Genomic DNA, 22,251 nt, shown 5'->3' with positions numbered 1-22,251 from the left:
ATCAAAGGTGCACATAGAAGTGTCGAGAGCAGTCAAAGGCTTAAAAAAAAAAGGGGGGGCATTCTAAAGGGTTTTACTGCAGAACCCTTGTCTTCTGCTTTGAACTGAGCCACTAGCTTTTTGCTGGAGATAATTATGACAAGAATGTGAGTGATACCAATGAAGTTATCTCAAAAGAAGATGGGTCAATTAATTACTCTACAAGTAATCAATCCAGAGAAATTATTTAAAAAATTTGGAAATATGATGAAAGTTATGTATCTTTACAATTCAGAGGCAATAATGAAAATCCTCCGGATATTTTCTCCAGCAAGTCTCCCAAACAGCTCTATGGCTCATTTAGTTTCTATTCATGATGACCTTGAAGAGAAGAAGTCTTCACTCTAAGGCACGATGAACTCTTAAAATTACAATACTTATGGTTCAAGGCACAAAAATGAGGATACTTAGTCAGCTATCAGATAGCTGGAACCATGATGAAGCCTACTCAGTAGTTTTATTCAAACACTCCACTATGAGACTGGTAAAATGTATGTTAAGTGAAAAATCAGCAAAAGAAATGGCTAAGATCACACTTTCAGTTCTTTAATATATCCTGAGTCTTCTAATGTTGGTAAGCTATCAGTTTATGCGTAGTTCAAATTTCACATTGTCCTTGATTCACTGGTATTGTTTTAGATGCTATCACCTAAATGCATTTCACAACATTAAAGAAAAGTTATATCAAAAACTCCAAATGAAAATGAAGTCCCCTACACAGTTGTAAGGTAAAATAAGAATGTTTTAAGCACTATGTAACTGATCAATTATGTTCTCCACAATTCGGTACTTTCCTGTGATTACAATGCAAAGCAAAATTAATGAAGCAAACAAAAAAAGTCAACACAAAATAAATATATTTATTTTACAAACACCAGAGGACATCACAACAAATCAGGTACTGCAGGATATCAGTAGGAAATAGTAACTAGCATCATACTGTCTTTACATAACGCTTTGCACTGGCGTTTTACAGTTTCAAGCAGAACACTAATCGAAAAGCAAAGGAAATGCATCTGCATCTCAGGTATACATAACAAATAGGAACTAACTGTTAGTGTTAACAGCAATAAAATACAGGAAATTGAATATTTAAGAGTGTGTCCACTTGAGGTTTTGAAAACAGTTTGCTCAGATTAAGAAGAAATGGCATTAACTGCATATCATTTATATCAAAAGTATTTGTTGAACTATTCACAATAACACCACTGTTAAATGAAAAACTGAAGCTTTGGTCATCAAAAACAAAAATGTGCTTTCTGTAGTCTTAATTTTCTTTCCTAAAAAAGCAACAGAACAGTGATGTAGATATGAAGATAATACCAGGTGGGGATTGGGATTTTTAGTAATAATAGGAATATATGAATGTCTCATATTGTATGTGCTACTGGCAGTTCAAAATGTTAAATGAGTATGTGATATGCAAGACATATCAAAATACAATGACAGATGGCACCTTACAAGTTACAGAATATTTCACCAATTTAAATATTTTTGTTAACTGAAAGCTTCCAGATACTTTATCAAGTTTTATTGGTTGTTATCCATAAAATATTGTAAACATACAAAGCACATGTATCTCATCAAACATCACTGCAAACATTTAACAATGCATTTTGAGTGGCAGGATAAATGTACATGAAATGAAATAATGCAAGTGTATGAAATCAAGCGACATTCCCCTGTGATACCACAATTAGATTACATTTACAAACGATAATAGCTTGTACATTTAATACTGTGAAAATCCAATGCAAGAGAATTAAAGTTTCTCACATGAAGTGAACATCACATGAAAAAATGCATTTATGAAAGTGTGTTGTTTCTGATCAACTAAGAATGTAGAAATGAGAGAGAAAAGTCTTAAATGAACCTATCTATTCTACTGATGATATATTTCACTGAATACAATTAAGTACAGAAACTGATTAACAACCATTAAAATCTGTAACTCAAATTGTTTACATGTTTTTCCACTTATTAAATACTCATACATCCATGTGGAAATTCACAATCATTTGTACTCTCAAATTAAATGCAGCAGACCTCACTATTTTCTGTATGTACAACATTTATTATGTCACAAATTTCCTGAGTTTCAATGTTTTCTTCTCAACACAAAAGTTCTAAGTCGCTCATTGTATGCAACCAAACTTATCTGAAAATGTCATATTAATTGTATCTGGTCAAATATTAAAATTCACTAGTTTATTTACAGCAAGGGGAAATCATGTATCTCTTATATGGGCCCTTTGTTATCACAGAAAAATAAATGCTATCACTGTTATAAAGTTCACATAACATAAAGTAATTTTACTAGGCATCCACCCATTTCTAAACCATTTATAAACCCATATACTATGAGTAATCAACCATCTTCTACAAAATAGTTCACTGAAAAGTTTTACAATTATATGGTAACATGAGACTAGATAATATGTACGATACCACCACAACCGAGATTCATAACAAATGATTCAATACTTGTTCCTTGCTTTGTCAACATATTGAAGTAGGAAAGTGTTGACAAATTTACTGAGCATCACAAGGCCAAATATTGCTGTTTTACTAGGTGACTAATGATGGCTTTTAAAATATTTATCACTTAATAGAATTGCACATGTAACTTAGTTCACAAAATGCTCAAATTTGAATCATATACATAACACTAATTATCTGATGACATCCTTTAACCTACATTTTGAACACAGAATTTAATGAGTAAATGATTTAAGTATTTTAATATCTTTCTACAGAAAATTGATAAAAATATTCAGTAATTCAAAAAGCTGAAATACAACTAATGGCAGCAAAGAAATTGCACTGATGTAATGAATTTTTACACGATAACAAACTGTATTCCATGTTAAGGAACAGCACAAATTAATGGCTCTGACATTAGTGCATCTGAATCTGCAGTGCAGTATTTAGACCTCTGTTTAGCATATAATATGGCTACTTAAAAACTGTAATACATGATCATAAAATTGAAAGCTGTTTTTTATAAATTTGGTCACCTAAGCAACTGATGGATAATAATCAGGAGGCAAAATGTGGACAAATGTTAATTTAACTAATAATGTATAGCACAGCAGATATACAATACAATACATCGACTGTTAGCTTGCCACAGATATGGAAATAAGCAAAGTAAAAAAATATTCATGATTTACTGTGCTTCATATTTAATCATGGCTCCAGCAACAAAACTATGAATTGTTAATGGGGAACAAACTTTATCCTTCTGAGCTTCTGATTTGTAACATCAAGTATCCCCCTCCACTCCCCAATTTAAAAGAAACATTATGTAGTTGTGAAAAGAACAATCTTATGAAATCACTGGAATCCAAATCCTCTGATAAAATTTTCTGCATGCATACATTCAGTTAATCACGTTCAGGATAATACTGCTTCAATTTGGGTACAAGCTCATTAGCTAATGACTGAGTTCCAGCACACAACATTCGTCGACTCATGACATCAAGTGGACCTCCTGTAAAAGAATAAATTATTTTCTTCAACAAATAGGAGTGTAACATTTTACACAAAGTCAGAGTTGCCAAAAACTGAATCTTGAATTCTAAATGATGTCGTTTTGTTTTTGTATTGTCAAAACTTCAATTTATTTGCCAGTAAACGGTGCAACAATTTGGTGGTTTGCCAACATTTCTTCTGAGGTGTGGAGTGAGTCAGTCTATGATACGTTGACACTTTGGTAATACAATCTGGAGGGTACAGCCAACACATCATATATAAATGACACAGAACACACACTGAGAAAGTGTAGAAGAGTTTTGCCTCAATTAACATTTGTTCACTGTAAGAAATGTAATGTGACATGTTCATTAATGAAATGAATTATTAAAGAATACTCGATCAAAATCTGGTACACTTGTATTACTTATGGGCTACAGGGCAAATAAGCAAGACATATATTTTTAAAAAAGACATACACTTATCATGAAATTTTTTTGTTCTTATGTATTATGAGAAATGGTGGACAGAGATTTTATTAAGACAGAAAAAAAACTGGCACTCATGTTGTGTGCATTATCACAAGTTAACACTTCAACATCACGAGGACACCACTATAAATGAACGTAATTTAGTTTACATAAGTTCTACGGCGACAATGATTAAATGCATATCATACTGAAACAACCTTTCACATCCAGCACTAGTATTTAGTGAGGCTACCAAATGTTATACTGTTAACAAGAGTTGTGTTGCAGCATCTCGTCAAACAGGATTTGAACATGTCCCTGAGGAGTGAACCTAGATACCTCACATTTGTGTGTCTAAAACTCAACACTGCTGGTCAATACACAAGCCCATTAAAAATTAATCAACTACTGAATCAATATGTGAAAAGTCAGGTGATTGGACTGTTCAGGAGAACAGCAGCATTTGTTCTGTAAATAAATATTCAGGTTTCTTGCAACATCTACACAGCTATCTGAAAACTGACATTTACCTTACACAATTGTGCATATGGACCCTTTAGCGTAATCTAAATTAAAGGAGCATTCATTTTTTTTTTAAACAAGTGTGGTTAAAAGGCTAATTAAAGTCTTTTTTTGATTGCATGCCACTACATCTTATTCATTCAAATTACTTCTCATTTGACATCACAAGACAGGGTGCATCCCATTTGAAAGGTAACCACCACCATCCCCAGCGATTAGGAATGATGTATGTTCCATCTTTGTGGATCAGCCTTATTCATACAATCTCTTCTTCAGCCTTCCAAAACCACATATATCCTAGTCTGTAGTGGTAATTCCGCTCTCGCATTCTTTCCACACTGTTCTTCCATTTATTTCTGTATTCATCTATTACACTGTTCACTGTTCAATTTTTAACTCTTTTTTTTAATACCTACATTTTTTATTTCATCTAAATTTGTACATCCTTCCACATCCCTTAGAAATATCATATTTCAGATGCTTAAAGCTTATATATCTATTCTTTGGTAGGTGTCAAAGTCTCACCACCATAAAGAAATATAGAAGCTACAATAGTTTTACGTAATTTTAGTATATTTCCTCATCTTATTTTTTAAAGTTCTGTTCACAGTATCATGCACATGTACTGAATTTTACATTTTTTATCTACATCATCATCATCATCATCATCATCATCATCATCATCATCTGGATAACTTATTTGATTTCCAAGATAGCTGATCTTATATTTTTGACTCCTTTAAATGCCATTATTTCTTAGCAATAGATTTTCATATTGTATTCTTGATGCAGTTTCCTCGACTTGTATGCAGTGATTAAGTTGTCTGTCTTTTTGTTCAAATGCCTTCATATAATATATATAGGTATATGCTATGAGGGTTTTGTTAATGTACTCTCTTCTTTTTGCTATCAGTTATTTCATAATAGGCATGTTATCGATACAAGTTCTACCCTTTCAAAAAAAAAACCCTTGTGAAAGAAGTGCTTCATTCATTATTTGTACTTTTTACACATAATTCTGATGTATATCTTACATTCCATGCCTATTTGAGATACACATCAATAATTTTCACATTCATTTCAATCTTTTTAAAAGAGATAGCAATGGCATTCCTCTGTGACAAGCACATGTTATGTAAACACAGTATCCTGATGTTCAGAAATATGCCACCATAATTTATAAAATATACATTAATTCCATCTTCTCCTGTTGCTTTTTGGTTTTTTGTTTTGAAAAGTGATTCACTGAGTTCTTTACTTGTAAGTAAATCCTATGTATAAGCAGAATAAATTTTTTAATGAAAGTTCTGGCAGAATGAAAGTACTTCAGGAGCAAAGGAAACTACACACAAAAAGCTGAAGTCTTGAGTCACTGACATGCACACACAAAAAAGAAAGAAAACTTGCTAAACGTCATCTTGACGACTATCATATTTCTGCTAATGAGAGAGAAGTTTATCGATATGTAGAATGTTTGACTTTGTTGACAGAGCCACTACCTCACCTCTGCATGCACCACTTCATCACTATCAAATTGTAGTCACTGAAGGTGTTCTTTAAGTTTTAGAAACAGATGAAAATTGGATTGGGCAAAGTTGAACTGTTTGGAGGATGATCGATGACAGTGAACCCAAGACTGTTGCAGATGTCGCATTGCTCATGTATGTTATGGCTTTTTTTATGCTGAAGGAGAGGGTGTTTCACGTGTAGACAAACTCTTCTCCAGTTAAAAACACTATTTCTTGCCCATGAACATAATTACATTTACACACCACTTTCTCACATGCTACAATTTGGCCACCCCCACCAGTAGAGGGTTGAAATGTGCGTTAGCGAAGTGGGAATGTCAACTGAGTAATAAGCAACACAAGCAATACCTCAACTGATATTGAAAACGGAATAAAAATTTCAGAGGTATTACTTTTCAGCATGCTCCCATATGAGCACAGAGGATCTGTCTGAAGTTCTTGCTCAGCTATTAGCTTTTAGCTTTTAGTGTGTAAATGATTGGTGTAAGCACGACTATGAATGGAAACTGAAACATGTTAAGATTGTCTCAAGATATGTAAACAGGGGGAAAAAATCGTTACTGGTTCCAACTTTGCATGGAGTGATGTAGGAGACTTTATTAATGCCTATCAATCCAACCACACCATTTTCAAAGGAACTGTCCCAGGAAAAATCACAAGAAACCACAGTCTGGATGGCCCGACTGTTTCGAACACTACTCCTCCTCAGTAAGAACCTAATGTCTTTCATGCTGTGCCATTTTGCTCAGTAATAGTTATCATCAGATTCAGGCTAACCGATTCTTTATAGCAACGGGAATGTCCCATCAGTCCATCACAAATTTTCACTGCCATCATTCCATTATACAGCTGATGGTAGTCCATATTCACAACTGTGAATACTTTTCACAATGGCTGTAGTCACCGCAGCGTCTGTTCCTTTAGATATGCATGCATGTCCAAATGAACTTCACATCATATTTCGGAATAACACAGGCACTGCAACATTAGATAATTTAATGTTTGACAATAAGTGCGGAAGGGTATGAGAGGGAGGGGGAGAAAGAAACATAGAAGGGGAAGGGACTGTGTAGGCACATTGGAGGGGGGGGGGGGAGGAGGAGATGAAACAGAAAGCATGTCTGAGGCTCAAGAGGGAGCAGCGAAGGACGTAGAAACAGGTGGAAGACAGGAAGTTATAGGATCATGGATGTATGGAACATGGCTTCTAGGTCTTTTACAGCAATATGGGCCATGGAGTAAGGTGTAGGAGCAAGAGTGAAATAAAAGCAAATAAGGATACTGCATAGGTTGGGTAAATATCAGAATACCATTGTTAGCAGTTTGCAGGGGATATTTCTCATTTAAGGACACAATAAGCGAAAGTCCTAATCCTGGCCACCCACAAAACCTACACAATATCCTTGTCCATCACTACTCTACTCTTTGTCTTACCCCCAACCACCAAGCATACCTGTATAATCATTGCCCTTCTCTCCTTTCAATGTGCCTGTCTGCCACTCAACACTACCTCTATGTGCTGCGTAGTTATCTATCCTGTTTCATGTTATTAAATCCTGGAATTTTTTTTTGACTGATGATAAAATCAAGCACAATGTGTTGAGTTGGCACACTCAGCTGCCTCAAAGTCTTGTAAGGGATCCGTGATCCCACGACCATAGATGCTAGTATCCGACGCCCAGGTTGATAGTGGACAGGAGTCGATTGTCAAGCACTGCAGGAGGCAGTGAGACGAGTGTCGAGTGCAGAGTAGTACTAGATAGTGTCGAGTGAGAAGTAGTGCGGGAAAGACGGGCAAGAATGGTGGTCGAGTAAAATTCACCGGAGTATGACGAGTGAGCACGTCCCCCTAATCGTCGTGGGGTTGACCCTCACTAATACCGGTTCGCGAGTGATGTGAAACCAAAGGTGACAAGTGCCGAATTACGTGTTTCGCGTCAACCGCATCGGCCAGCAACAACCATGGATTGCAGTGAGAATTTTTGTGAATGTTAACCACCAGCATTGCGTGTGACGAAGTACTGGAAATCAGCAACCAATAAAAGATATAACTGTGATTAGTCGTGTAAGGCGAAGGCAGCAACTGCCCCAGCATTTGTGTGTTAGTAGGAAATATATATATCAGTTTGTACATCGCAACCTTTGTGGTCCTTAATAATAGACAAACTTTCTATCATTTCCATTATTCAATCTCAGAACAGCCGCACTCGGTTGAAATACCCCCGAAACCAGCAGGAAAAATGATAGCCTTCATCCATTAAGCACACGGTCATATAATCATAATAATTAACTGTTTGGCGGCTTCAATAAATTACACAAAACCCAATAAGAAATTAAACGGGTGTGTTTCAGTCTGTAGCATCTGAATTCTTCCCACTGACACCAGGTTTATGAACTGTGCAGGTGAGAATTATCCACACAGAATATTCTTCATTCCCATGATCACTTAGGCCTCGATCTTCACTAGTCCTGTCATCCAAATGGCTTTATACCATTTCTTGATCTCAATCTAACCTCTCACACACATGTCATACCCTATCAAAGCCAGGGCCATCTGTGAAAGCTCCGTGTGGTCTACCAACTGAGCTGCAACCACATTTCATCTCCATAGTGCTATACTTCTGCTCCCTCCTCTCCTTTACCACTCCAGCACAGCCTCCCATTCTTTCAAGTTGTCTTCTTTGTTTTATGGTGGGTCCAAGGTCATCAAGAGAGTATGTTAGCAAACTGAGCCTCAGATATTTCTCTTTTCATCAACACTTCAACCTCAACACCCTTCTGATAGCAGGAAATTGCTACGTATAGCCACCAGTGCAAATGAAACTGAAAATGAAACTGCATTCTCAATGCAGTTCAGCAGAACATTTTGTATCTCCAATCATGAGTGGGACAAAGTGGTTTGTGTATACTGTTCCATCCATCCACATGCCTCAGAGGTTAATTTCAAGTTTAGAATGTGCAGGTATTAGTACTTTACAGTGGAACAGGTTGTCAGCAGAGGAAGTTGCCTACCAAAATTGCATTCACCACATAATGCCATTCAAACATGCAACCACTCTCGTGAAACTAACCTGGAAGATCTGCCTCTTAGTGGTTGCCAAAGGCCAACACAAGCCAGTGACTACTAAATACAAATTATGGCTTGTAGGTATTCCAAAGAGAAGGCAATACAGCTGTGCACTGCCTTTTCTTCTTTTAATGCAATTAGGATGGTGTCAATCCAGACAATACGCATCTGTGTCCACATGAACAATTTCGTATCTAGGCATGAATTATGAACAGCAGTACAAACCTGAAGCATAGTGCATACGAAAGATGGGCAAGGGAACACCTGCAATGAAATCTGCATCAGTGACATTGGGTTGTCTTTACCAACAAGTGTAGGATTTCTCAGCTGCCAGATGATCATCACTGAAAGGTACTAATGCACATTTCAGGCATGCAGTCACATAGGCACAACGGAGGGGACCGTCAAGTCATGTTTTGGACTAGTACACATACAAATATTAGATACAAATGTTATCAAGAGTAATTTGAGAGCTGCGCAGTATGGGACAGACACCCTCACCTTATTATCTAACTCCCGAGTTAATATTTTGGTAACAGATTAATCAATTCAAGACTATAGAATATAAGCACACTGCACAATCCTCACGAACACCTTCCTCCAGGACACAGCTGCATGTGGTATTTACTGGCACAAATCCGAATGAATGTGTTTGGGACCTGTTGCGACATGTAGTGCATCATTGCAACAACTCTCCCCACACACTAGATGACATCAGGAGGACCACTGTCAATGAGCAGTACATGTCTCTACCACCTAGTGGAGCACCACAACAATAGATTATGATGTGCAGAATGTCTTTATTTTCATTATTATTGTGGTTTTTTTCCATCACAATACTCATATTTTTAGTTTTCATAAAGCTTTTTTGCTATTCCCTGCTCCCCTTAGATTTAAGCCTACACACATTCACATGGGTGCAGGTGGTGGAAAACCTTTTTCAGCAGTTCATACATAAAAAAACCAAGTTGAACTGCTATCCTTTACTTTAATTTTTGACTATGCATGTAAGAAACCTTAAACTGCTGAGCTGTATGACAGAAGAGGGTATACATCTTTGCCAGAAAGGTAACAATAGGTTTCTAGATAACATCTGTCTGTGTTTGTTGTAGTATTTACAAGTATATTTTGAACATCATAAAGATGTTAAGAGTTATGAACAATATGTTAAATCAAAACACCTTTCACCTGTCTAAATTTCCAAATTGTTATTTTTATTGAGCAACCAGTTTTAGCAATATATTACGTCCTCTTCAGGCCCCTGACACACGTGTAGGAAGATTACCACCTATGGTCCAGTCAAAATAGGGGCCAGCATTCAACAACTGATATCTGTAAATTTCTGACACAGCGATCCCTTCAATCATCATTAGCTGATAAGAGATTATTGAAGGGATCACTCTGTCAAAAATCTATGGACACCAGTAACTGTTTTGACTGGACCACAGGTGGGAATCTTTCTACACGTGGGTCACAGAGCCTGAAGATGGCATAATACCATATTTATCCCAAGTATAAGATGGCCATGAATATAAGACAACCCCTATTTTTAAAAGGCTACTTGAGAACAATTTATTGTTTAACATGTTCTGACTAATCAAAATTACAACATTTTATTGATATAAGGTATCTGCTTAAAAAGGACCTAGTCTCAACTTATGCCATCTACTGCTTGTGTTCGCCATGATAATACAAGGTGAAATAAAATAAACAAAAGGTAATTTTTTACATTAATTTTTACCTTCACTGCCTTTTTTGTTTAGTTAGCCTGTCATTTGTGCTACCACTTCTTAATCATCATCATCATCATCATCATCATCCTAACAGGGCAGCTGTGAAACTTAAATCATCATTGTTACAAATATTTGGCTGTTTCTTTTTAACACATTGTGTTTTTTTTTAACACACAGCGAGCGAATTTTGCTTCTAAATTGTTACAAAGACATATCATCTGCCCGCTGCTCTCTCACTGATTGTGTAGAACGAGCAGCCAACACATCCCCCCAATCATTTTCATCATACCCCATGGAGAGCATATACAACATTGCAGCAAGTAATGCTCCGATCTCGAGTTTTAGCATCTCCTATAGAAATATATGCTATTTTGAATATTTATCCAATTTTAAAGTCAGTTTGATTCAGAGTACAAATGGATTCAGGCAAACTGCCGCTTAAACAAGGTAGATGTTCATAAAAAGCCAGAGTACATAGAACAGCTTTCCAGTGTCGGAAGCAAGACAAAATTTGCTGCCAATTCAGCATTTCCATCCCTGCACATTATAGTTTTAAGCTAAGCTTCTGTGACGCTGTGCTTGAGCAACAGTGAAACACGGATGGCTATATCTTCTAGGATACCTGTTACATTTGGTGTATGTAGTATTTTTAGTAGACCTGTTGCATTTTCTAAGTGTTCTACCAAGAACTCACAGCCTTTGGTTTACTTTCCACACAGTATTATCCATGTGATCATTGCAATGTAAGTTTTTCATAATTGTAAACCCTAAGTATTTAGTTGAATATACAACCTCCAGAAATGTGTGTTTTATCCTGTAATCGGAAATTTAGTGGATTCCTTTTAATGCTCATACGAATGACTTCAGACTTTTCTTTATTTAGTGTCAATTGCCACTTTTTCCACCACACATATCATTTCTAAATTGTTTTTTAATTTTCTACAATCATCTGATGACTTTATAAGATGGTAAATCACAGTATCGTCTGCAAACAGTGTAAGAGGGCTGCTCAGATTGCCTCCTATATCATTTATGAGATCAGGAATAGCAGAAAGCCTAAAACACTTCCTTGCAAATGCCATATATCACTTCTGTTTTACTCAATTTTCTGTCAATTACTACATACTGTGACCCTTCTAACAGGAAATCACAAATTCAGTCACACACTTAAGACAATACTCCATAGACATGCAATTTAATTAAATTTCCTTGTGAGGAACTTTAAGTTTATTGCCATCACCTGACATATTCATTTGTAAATTACACTAAATGTTTACAGATACACACTTACAGCTACACTGCTACATGAAAGTAACATTGATATCTGAACGAATAATCTGGTCGCTCTGTGAATGAAACTGCACTGCCGCGAAATTCGGCAACAATGCAGCCTGCAGAAGAGAGATTCTGGTAGTCTAGTTTGTAGCATAAAAATGCAGTGAATGAATCAGGCAAAAAGGAATACAAACGTCTCAAAAATGAGATCGACAGGAAGTGCAAAATGGCTAAGCAGGGATGGCTAGAGGACAAATGTAAGGATATAGAGGCTTGTCTCACTAGGGGTAAGATAGATACTGCCTACAGGAAAATTAAAGAGACCTTTGGAGAGAAGAGAACCACTTGTATGAATATCAAGAGCTCAGATGGCAACCCAGTTCTAAGCAAAGAAGGGAAGGCAGAAAGGTGGAAGGAGTATATAGAGGGTTTATACAAGGGCGATATACTTGAGGACAATATTATGGAAATGGAAGAGGATGTAGATGAAGATGAAATGGGAGATAAGATACTGCGTGAAGAGTTTGACAGAGCACTGAAAGACCTGAGTCAAAACAAGGCCCCGGGAGTAGACAACATTCCATTAGAACTACTGATGGCCTTGGGAGAGCCAGTCATGACAAAACTCTACCATCTGGTGAGCAAGATGTATGAGACAGGCGAAATACCCACAGACTTCAAGAAGAATATAATAATTCCAATACCAAAGAAAGCAGGTGTTGACAGATGTGAAAATTACCGAACTATCAGTTTAATAAGTCACAGCTGCAAAATACTAACGCGAATTCTTTACAGACGAATGGAAAAACTGGTAGAAGCGGACCTCGGGGAAGATCAGTTTGGATTCCGTAGAAATGTTGGAACACGTGAGGCAATACTAACCTTACGACTTATCTTAGAAGAAAGATCAAGAAAAGGCAAACCTACGTTTCTAGCATTTCTAGACTTAGAGAAAGCTTTTGACAATGTTAACTGGAACACTCTCTTTCAAATTCTGAAGGTGGCAGGGGTAAAATACAGGGAGCGAAAGGCTATTTACAATTTGTACAGAAACCAGATGGCAGTTATAAGAGTCGAGGGGCATGAAAGGGAAGCAGTGGTTGGGAAAGGAGTGAGACAGGGTTGTAGCCTCTCCCCGATGTTATTCAATCTGTATATTGAGCAAGCAGTGAAGGAAACTAAAGAAAAATTCGGAGTAGGTATTAAAATTCATGGAGAAGAAGTAAAAACTTTGAGGTTTGCCGATGACATTGTAATTCTGTCAGAGACAGCAAAGGACTTGGAAGAGCAGTTGAATGGAATGGACAGTGTCTTGAAAGGAGGGTATAAGATGAACATCAACAAAAGCAAAACGAGGCTAATGGAATGTAGTCGAATTAAATCGGGTGATGCTGAGGGAATTAGATTACGAAATGAAACACTTAATGTAGTAAAGGAGTTTTGCTATTTAGGGAGTAAAATAACTGATGATGGTCGAAGTAGAGAGGATATAAAATGTAGACTGGCAATGGCAAGGAAATCGTTTCTGAAGAAGAGAAATTTGTTAACATCGGGTATAGATTTAAGTGTCAGGAAGTCGTTTCTGAAAGTATTTGTATGGAGTGTAGCCATGTATGGAAGTGAAACATGGACAATAACTAGTTTGGACAAGAAGAGAATAGAAGCTTTCGAAATGTGGTGCTACAGAAGAATGCTGAAGATAAGGTGGGTAGATCACGTAACTAATGAGGAGGTATTGAATAGGATTGGGGAGAAGAGAAGGTTGTGGCACAACTTGACTAGAAGAAGGGATCGGTTGGTAGGACATGTTTTGAGGCATCAAGGGATCACAAATTTAGCATTGGAGGGCAGTGTGGAGGGTAAAAATCGTAGAGGGAGACCACGAGATGAATACACTAAGCAGATTCAGAAGGATGTAGGCTGCAGTAGGTACTGGGAGATGAAGAAGATTGCACAGGATAGAGTAGCATGGAGAGCTGCATCAAACCAGTCTCAGGACTGAAGACCACAACAACAACAACAACAACAACAACAACAGTTTGTAGCTCACGGCTAGCTGCTCGGAGAGAGAATGAATCTTACTGGCTGCTAGCAGTTCAGGGTGGGGGATGCACAGAATGGTTGAAAATAGGACTGCCTTCCTACATTATGCGAACTATAGGATTTATTTGATAACACAAAAACACATTTGCAAGATAGCTTATTCGGCAACAAAGAAGAATTGCAGGTAACTGCCCACGAGTGGATACCGGTAAATATTATCCTCAAAAAGTGATACCATGATGCAATAATGAAGTTGTCAGAAAGCTGGCAGGTATTTATTGATGTTGGTGGGCTGTACAATATACTGAGAGATCCCATGTACATTGACTCATGTTAATCACTAAATTAGGTACAAAAAATATTGTTGTAAATCATTTTTGATTACCCACATCCAAGAGTGTTCACTTATGCACCAACTGAAGCAATAATGTTTTCTTTACTTCTCTTTGGAGGGGGAGTGGGGGGAACAATAAGGAAAAAATGGAAGACCTTTTTGCAGATAAATTTAAAAAAACAGTAAATTATTTCCTGTACCCACAGGTGAAGAAAATGAGTGAGGAGGAAGCATATCATTTCTGAAGGAGGAAGACAACAGTTCAATGTCTCATCAGTGGTGAGGTCACTGAAAATGGAGCAAACGATCAGATAGGAGGAGGATGTGGAAAATAATTGACAGTGTCCTTTTGTAAGGAATTATCTTGGCATTCACCTTCACTGATTTAGTGACACATGAGAAACTAAATCTGGATGCCTGAGTAGCAATTTGTACCACATTCCTTTGCAAAGTTATTATAGTGCTTTAACCTCGATACCATCTCACCTGGTGAAATATGTTATGCATAGCACTATTTTACCAACTCATGTTGCATATGAATCTTGTGACTGATACTCTGTGCATGGCTGAGCGATTTGCTTTCATCATCTTACTTGTTTCTACCAAACAAAGCTACATTATGTAAACAGAGACAGACACATCCCTTAATTTAACTGATTAAACACATCAGTTACTAGACTCCTACAATTTTTCCTGTATACATCATTTAAAGAATTTACTTAAAAAAAGTATGAGTTATGTATGACATTTAAAGCTGATTCATCATTTAAAGTTTTTGTGTTTTCAGTTTCTTACTCAATACGAAAAAAAAAAAAAAAAAAAAAAGGGTTACTGTGTACATACCTGCAGGATCCAAACACACACCACCTGCCTCTCTTACAATAAGATCTCCAGCTGCAATGTCCCAAGCATGGATTCCAAACTCATAATAAGCATCAGCAGCACCCAGGGCTACCATGGCCATATTCATTGCTGCAGACCCTAGTGATCGAGTGCTAAATAAAATGTGATGAAAATAATGAGGTTATTAATTCTCAATATGGAAGTAGGAAATGCAATTTTTAAAATCGAATTTACAAGTACAAGAAACTAGTGATTTTCTTTGTACCCACACCACAAGTGGAAAGAATGAAAAATTATCTTATCCCATAAAGAAGTCATATATACTGGCAATGTAAGCACAATAAACAAGGCAATTTTATAATTATTTGTGTATATACTTCTCACTCTAGCAATTAAATGAGAATTTTTTTTAATGTACCGAGTGATCAAAAAGTCGGTATAAATTTGAAAACTTAATAAACCATGGAATAATGTAGATAGAGGGGTAAAAATTGACACACGTGCTTGGAATGACATGGGGTTTTATTAGGGGGAAAAAAACAGTTGAAAGTATTGCTAGATGCATGAAAGATCTCTTGTGTGTGTCGTTTGGTGGTGATCATGTGCTGAGCCGCCACTTTCGTCATGCTTGGCCTCCCAGGTCCCCAGACCTCAGTCTGTGCGATTATTGGCTTTGGGGTTACCTGAAGTCGCAAGTGTATGGCTGAAAGACAATATCCGACGCCAAAGCCTCACCATAACTCCGGACATGCTTTACAGCGCTGTTCACAACATTATTCCTCGACTACAGCTATTGTTGAGGAATCATGGTGGACATATTGAGCATTTCCTGTAAAGAACATCATCTTTGCTTTGTCTTACTTTGTTATGCTAATTATTGCTATTCTGATCAGATGAAGCGCCATCTGTCGGACATTTTTTGAACGTTAGTATGTTTTTGGTTCTAATAAAACCCCATGTTGTTCCAAGCTTGTGTGTCAATTTGTACCTCTCTATCTACATTATTTCATGATTTATTCAGTTTTCAAATTTATACTGACTTTTTGATCACCTGGTACAATTATGACTAACACAGTATGTTTTTGTAATTGGAAGTTTTTTTTTTGTTTTGTTTTAGTAACATCAACAACATAATCACCATACTTCTTCAATTTTTCCATAAGTGTATGTACACTATCTGATAAAATGTCTCTGCTCAACTGTTGGTGGACATTAATACGGTGTGTGCCCACCCTTCACATATATGATGGCATGATCTCTGCTGATGACACTTTCAATGCGGTACCTGAATGTCTGGAGGAATTGCAGCCAATTCTTCCTCAAGATCCAAAACCAGAGAATGTAGTCATGTCAGATGCTGGGCTCTGGAGAAGTCGACATTTTAACTCATGCCAAAGATGACCCATTAGGTAAAAGTTGAGACTTTGGGCAGGTCAGGCTATTGCAGGAATGCTATTGTCCACAAAACATTGCCTCAAAGGTGCTCCTTTATGACAGGGTGCACTGTTACGTCAATACAAAAATGCTTGACTCCGAACCATTCCTTTACTAATGCAGTACACAGTGAGATAAAATATGTTCATATCCTTCTGGATTTCATGTTTTCTTTAAGCATAATAAGGGGCCCCACACTAACCACAAAAAGTACCCCCATAATTTAACACCTCCTCCTCCATACTTCACTGCTGACACTACATAAAATGGTACATAATGTTCTCCAGGTTTCCACGAGATCAAAACACTTCCACTGGACTGCTACTGTGTATAGTATGATTCATCACTCTAAATCTCTCATTACCAGCCATCCAGTGTCCAGATGCGGCACCCTCTACACCATCTCTAGTACTTCCTAGCAATGACTAATAAAATGTGTGGCTTATGAGGAACTGCTCTATCTTTGTACTTTATCAATTTTAACTGCTGACACACAGTCACTGTGCTAGTTGGTCTAGTGGTAGCACTCTGGGAATCATAAGTGATTATTTCTTCTGATTTTATGTGAATTTTTATGACTACCCTATGAAATGTTGGATAGTCCCTAGTCCCTGTCTGTCAGTACATGAGGTCCACCTTCCCTTGTGGTTGTTCCTTCGTATTTCCACTTCACAATCATGTCACCAATAGTCGACGTGGGCAGCTTCAGAAGGGTTGAAATGTCCCTGATGGCTCTGTTACTAACATGACATCTAATGACTAGTTCACTTTTGAAGTCACTGAGCTCTCCTGACCAGACCATTCCACTGTTACTGCTCCTCTACTGACAACACAATACTTCCTGCCTCCTTTTATACTAGCAGGTCCATCTCTTGTAATATCTAGTGGTTAATTCCACATTACATAGGGGTGCCTGGATACTTTTGATCAGATATGTACATTACAGATGAACAGTAACATGAACCAATGAATGTTTAACAATAGAAAATCCAGGTAGGAATGTAGGAAAAGACAGATTGTTACTTACCATAAGACGACACGTTAAGTTTCACACTGGCATAATTAAAATACTCTTAGATAAAGCTTTCGGCCACAGCCTTCATCAGAAAAAGAGAGACATACATCATTCATACATACAAGCAAGCATACCTCACATGCACACATGACTGCCAACTCCTGTATCTCGGGCCAGAATGCAACTAGCACATGGGATTCAAGCACCAGTGTGGAGGTGGTGGGGAAGGGGAAGAGATAATAGTGTATGGGTGGGGAGAGATACGAACACTGTCTAGGGAAGTATGCAGGGACTAGAATGCCAACAGGTGCAGTGTCAGGAGGTTGTGGGGCAGGGAGGTGGGGAAAAAATGAGTGAAACATGAGGGGAGTGGAGAAATGTGGTAGGACCCTTTGGCAGAGCAAACAAAAAGGTTGGGAGATGAGAATGGAAAGGATATAATAGGGCAGAGGGGGTGGAAACTGTTGAGTGGAGGGTGTGGGGACAATTACATTACTGTATGTTGAGGCTAGGATAATTACATGGAGCAGAGAATGTGTTATAAAGATAACACCCATCTGCGCAGATCAGAAAAGCTACTGGTGGGGTGAAGCATCCACATGGCTTTGTTTGTGAAGCAGCCATTAAAATCAAGTGTGTGATGTTCGGCTGCATGTTGTGCCACAGAGTGCTTTACTTTGCTCTTGGCCACAGTTTGGCCGTGGCCGTTCATCCTGGTGGACAACTGGTTGGTAGTCATACCAACATAAAAAGCTGTTCAATGATTGCAGCAGAGATGGTAGATGACATGGCTACTTTCACAGGTGGCCCAGCCCCTGATGGGGTAGGATAAAAATGTGACAGGACTGCAATAGGAAGTGGGTGGATTGGACAGTTTTTTTGCACCTGGATCTTCCACAGGTATATGATGCTTGGGGCAAGGGGTTGGGACTGAAAGTGGCTAGAATGGACTAGGATGTTGTGGAGGTTCCGTGGAAGATGGAACACCACTTTAGGAGAGGTGGGAAGTATCTCAGGTAGGATGTCCCTCATTTCAGGGTATGACAATAGGTAAACAAAGCCCTGCCAAAGGATGTGTTTCAGCTGTTCCAGTCCCAGATGGCACTGGGTGATCAAGGGGACATTCCTTTGTGGCTGGTTCTTGGGGGTGGTGGGAGGATTGAAGATGTGAGGGAGAAATGGCATGGGAGATCTGTTTGTGGACTAGGTATAATGCCTATCTGTGGAGGCCTTGGTGAGACCCTCACTATACAGAGCAAGGAAGTTTCTGTGACTGCAGATATGCCATACCCTGGTGGCCAGGCTGTATGCGAGGGATTATTTGATGTGAAAGGGATGACAGCTGTCAAACTGCCGGTACTGTTGGTGGTTGGTGGGATTAAAGTGGACAGAGGTGCAGATGGAGCCATCAGAAAGGAGTAGGTCAACATCTAGAAGGGTGGCACGCTGGGTTGACAAGGACCACATGGAGCAGATGGGAGAGAAGGTGTTGAGGTTGTGAAGGAATGAAGATAGAGTGTCTTAGCCCTGAGTCCAGATCATGGAGATATTGTCAATCAATCTGAACCAGACTATGGGTTTGACATTCTGGGAGGCTAGGAAGTCTCCTCTAGATAGTCCATAAAAAGGCTAGTCTACGAGAGTACCATGCAGGTGCTCATAACTGTGTCGCAGATTTGTTCATATACCTTCCCTTCAAAGGAGAAGTAGTTCCGGGTTAGGATAATATTAGTGAGGTGTATGAGGAATGAGGCAGAAGGACATTGGGAAAGGTAGTGTTCAATAGCAGTACAACCATGGGCATGAGGGAGGTTGGTATATAGGGAGGTGGCATCAACAGTGTTGAGCAGGGATGCAGGAGGTAAAGGGGTGGGGATGGACAAGAGTCGGTGAAGGAAATGGTTCATGTCTTTGATGCTGGAAGCTACATTGTGGACATTTAGTTGGAGGCGTTGGTCAATGAGGGCTGAAATTCTTTCAGTGGGGGCACAATGACCAACCACAATGGGGCGTCCAGGATTGTTGGGTTTGAGGATTTTGGGGAGCATGTAGAAGATGGGTGCGCTGGATGTCATAGGGGTGATGAGGGAAACGGATCCAGGGGAGATGTTCTGGGAAGGTCCTAAGGCTTTAAGCACAGATTGAAGATTGTATTTGACTTCTGGGATGAGATCACTATGGCACCATTTACAGGTGGAGCAGTTAGATAATTGGCGGAGGCCTTCTGCCAGGTAGTCACTGAAATTCATAACAACAGTGGTGGAACCTTTGTCTGCAGGTAGTATGATTATGTCAGGATTTATTTTGAGGTTGTGTATGGCTGTTGTCTCTTCTACTGAAAGGTTGGTGTTCTGAGGAAGGGACCTGGGGAAGGATGGTGAGGCTAAGTTGGAGGTAAGGGATTCCTGGAAGGTGACCAGCAAGTGGTTAGATGGGAAGGGAGGTTGGAATATGGTTGGATGGTGGTATGAACTTGAAGAGGCAAGGTTCAATGTTGGAATTAGGGTGGTTTGGTTGGATGGATAAGGAGTGCTTCCACTGCAGGGATTGGGAGAAGGACAGTAGATCTTTGACAAGTCCAGCATGGTTATATTTGGGTGTAGGGTTAAAGGTGAGGCCTTTGGATAGAACTAAAACTTCAGTGGGGCTGAGGGTTTGGGTGGAAAGATTAACAACAGTGTTATAGGAATGTTTTGGCTCTGGATTTGGTGGGGAGTCGGTAGGGAGTTTTGGGTGATGTTGCAAGTTGAAAAGGTCAGCTAGGCACAGTTTAGCTGCTATGAGGGGTGGACGAAGAGGAACACTGTGGGTACAATAGGGGTTGGATAGCAGTGCCCCAAGGCGGCAGTAGGTTGTCAGCAGGTTGGATAGCTTATGGAGGTGACATCTGGAATGCTCCTCCAAATGCTGAAGAGCAAGGGATTCAATTACAGAAAGGTGATGATGGAGTAGGGATTGCAGAGAAGTAGTATCTAGTGGAGGGAGCAGAGGTAGTTCTGGGAAGTCTGTGCTATGGATGTGTGTTTTTGCAGTAACAGGTTAGTGAGGGTCAGGGTTTGGCAGAATCTGAAAAGGTGAAAATGTCATTGTGAAAGGAGAGGTGGGATCCACAGAAAGGAATCTTTATGATTAGGCCCTTTGGGGGAATCCGTGGTTTAGGCAGCACTTGAGAAACACGATGTGGAACTGCATTTTACCCAGGGAATGAGATTTTTTTCGTAAACTGGTGCAGAAAGATGGAGCAAGGTCCATTGTGCAGGAGTGGTGTAAAGGAAATGGGAATGATGCAGTAATGGGCAAAATAGGTGTGAGTGGTTGTGAGAGGAGCTGGATAAGTGAAAACAACATGTAAAAATGCATAAAAAATATGTAAAGACACATAGAAACATGATCTGATAAATAAAAATACGCACAGATATGTAAAAATATCCACAAATATGTAAAAACATGCAAAAACAGGTCAAACTCAGTGAAACCACATAAAAATACACATACATATGTCAAAAACATACATAAACTTGGAAGTAAAGAAATGATGAGATATGAGTGTGTGTGTGTGTGTGTGTGTGTGTGTGTGTGTGTGTGTGTTACGATAAGCGAAGGGGGTGGGGGGGGGGGGGGGGGAATGAGAGGGGGAGGGATGGGTTAGGTCAAGGATCAATGGTTCGTGTAGCATGGGCAGGTGTGGAAAACAAAATCCTGAAGTATGTCAGGATGGATGGTGTTCCATTGCCCACCCACAACCTCCTCAACATCCTAGTCCATACCTATGCCACTCCTAATAACTGCTTTCCACAAGCATCACATACCTGTGCAAGACACAGGTGCAAAACCCATCCAGCACTTCCTATTCCAGTCCTGTCACAGGTTTATCCTACCCCCTCAGGTGCCAGACCATCTGTGAAAGGAGCCATGTCATTTACCAGCTTTGCTGGAATTATTGCACAGTTTTTTATATTGGTATGATTACCAACCAGCTGTCCACCATGATGAACAGCCACTGCCAAACTGTGGCCAAGAGCAAAATAGACCTGTGGCACAACATGCAGCTGAACAACACACATTTAATTTAATGGCTGCTTCACTACCTGTGCCATCTGAACCCCTCCCTCCACCATCAGCTTTTCTGAACTGCACAGATACAAGTTATCCTTACAACACATTCTCTGTTCCTGTAATTATCCCAGCCTCAACCTAGAGTAACATACTACAGTAACATACTGTCCCCCCAACCTCCACCCAACAGTTTCCACCCCCTCTGTCCTATCATTTCCACGCCATTCTCACCTCCCACCCTGTTTATTTGTCATCCTCTGCCAATGCATACACAAGTCTTTCCTCACTCCTCTCCTGGTTTGCTCCTTTTTTCCCCACCTTCCTGCCCCACAACCTCCTGATGCTGCACCTGTTGGCATTCTAGTCCCTGCACACTCCATAAGGCATTGTTCGTCTCTCTCCCCAGCCATACACTAC

General features: G+C 39.0%; 1 protein-coding gene across 1 annotated transcript in view; it reads right to left on the bottom strand.

The window, feature by feature from the left end:
- Nucleotides 1-879: 879 nt before the first annotated feature.
- The window catches only part of LOC126259937 (inositol monophosphatase 2-like), a 43,611-nt gene continuing 22,239 nt past the window's right edge, over nt 880-22,251 (bottom strand). Inside the window, exons 5-6 of the mRNA XM_049957031.1 lie at nt 15,330-15,481; nt 880-3,532 (exon numbers count right to left, since the gene is read on the bottom strand). Coding sequence (XP_049812988.1) covers nt 3,426-3,532; nt 15,330-15,481 — 259 coding nt within the window. The 3' untranslated portion in view covers nt 880-3,425. The remainder of the gene's footprint in view (nt 3,533-15,329; nt 15,482-22,251) is intronic.

Source organism: Schistocerca nitens, chromosome 5 (genome assembly GCF_023898315.1).
Source record: "Schistocerca nitens isolate TAMUIC-IGC-003100 chromosome 5, iqSchNite1.1, whole genome shotgun sequence".
Taxonomy (NCBI): domain Eukaryota; kingdom Metazoa; phylum Arthropoda; class Insecta; order Orthoptera; family Acrididae; genus Schistocerca; species Schistocerca nitens.
This window is presented reverse-complemented; position numbering and strand designations above follow the sequence as displayed.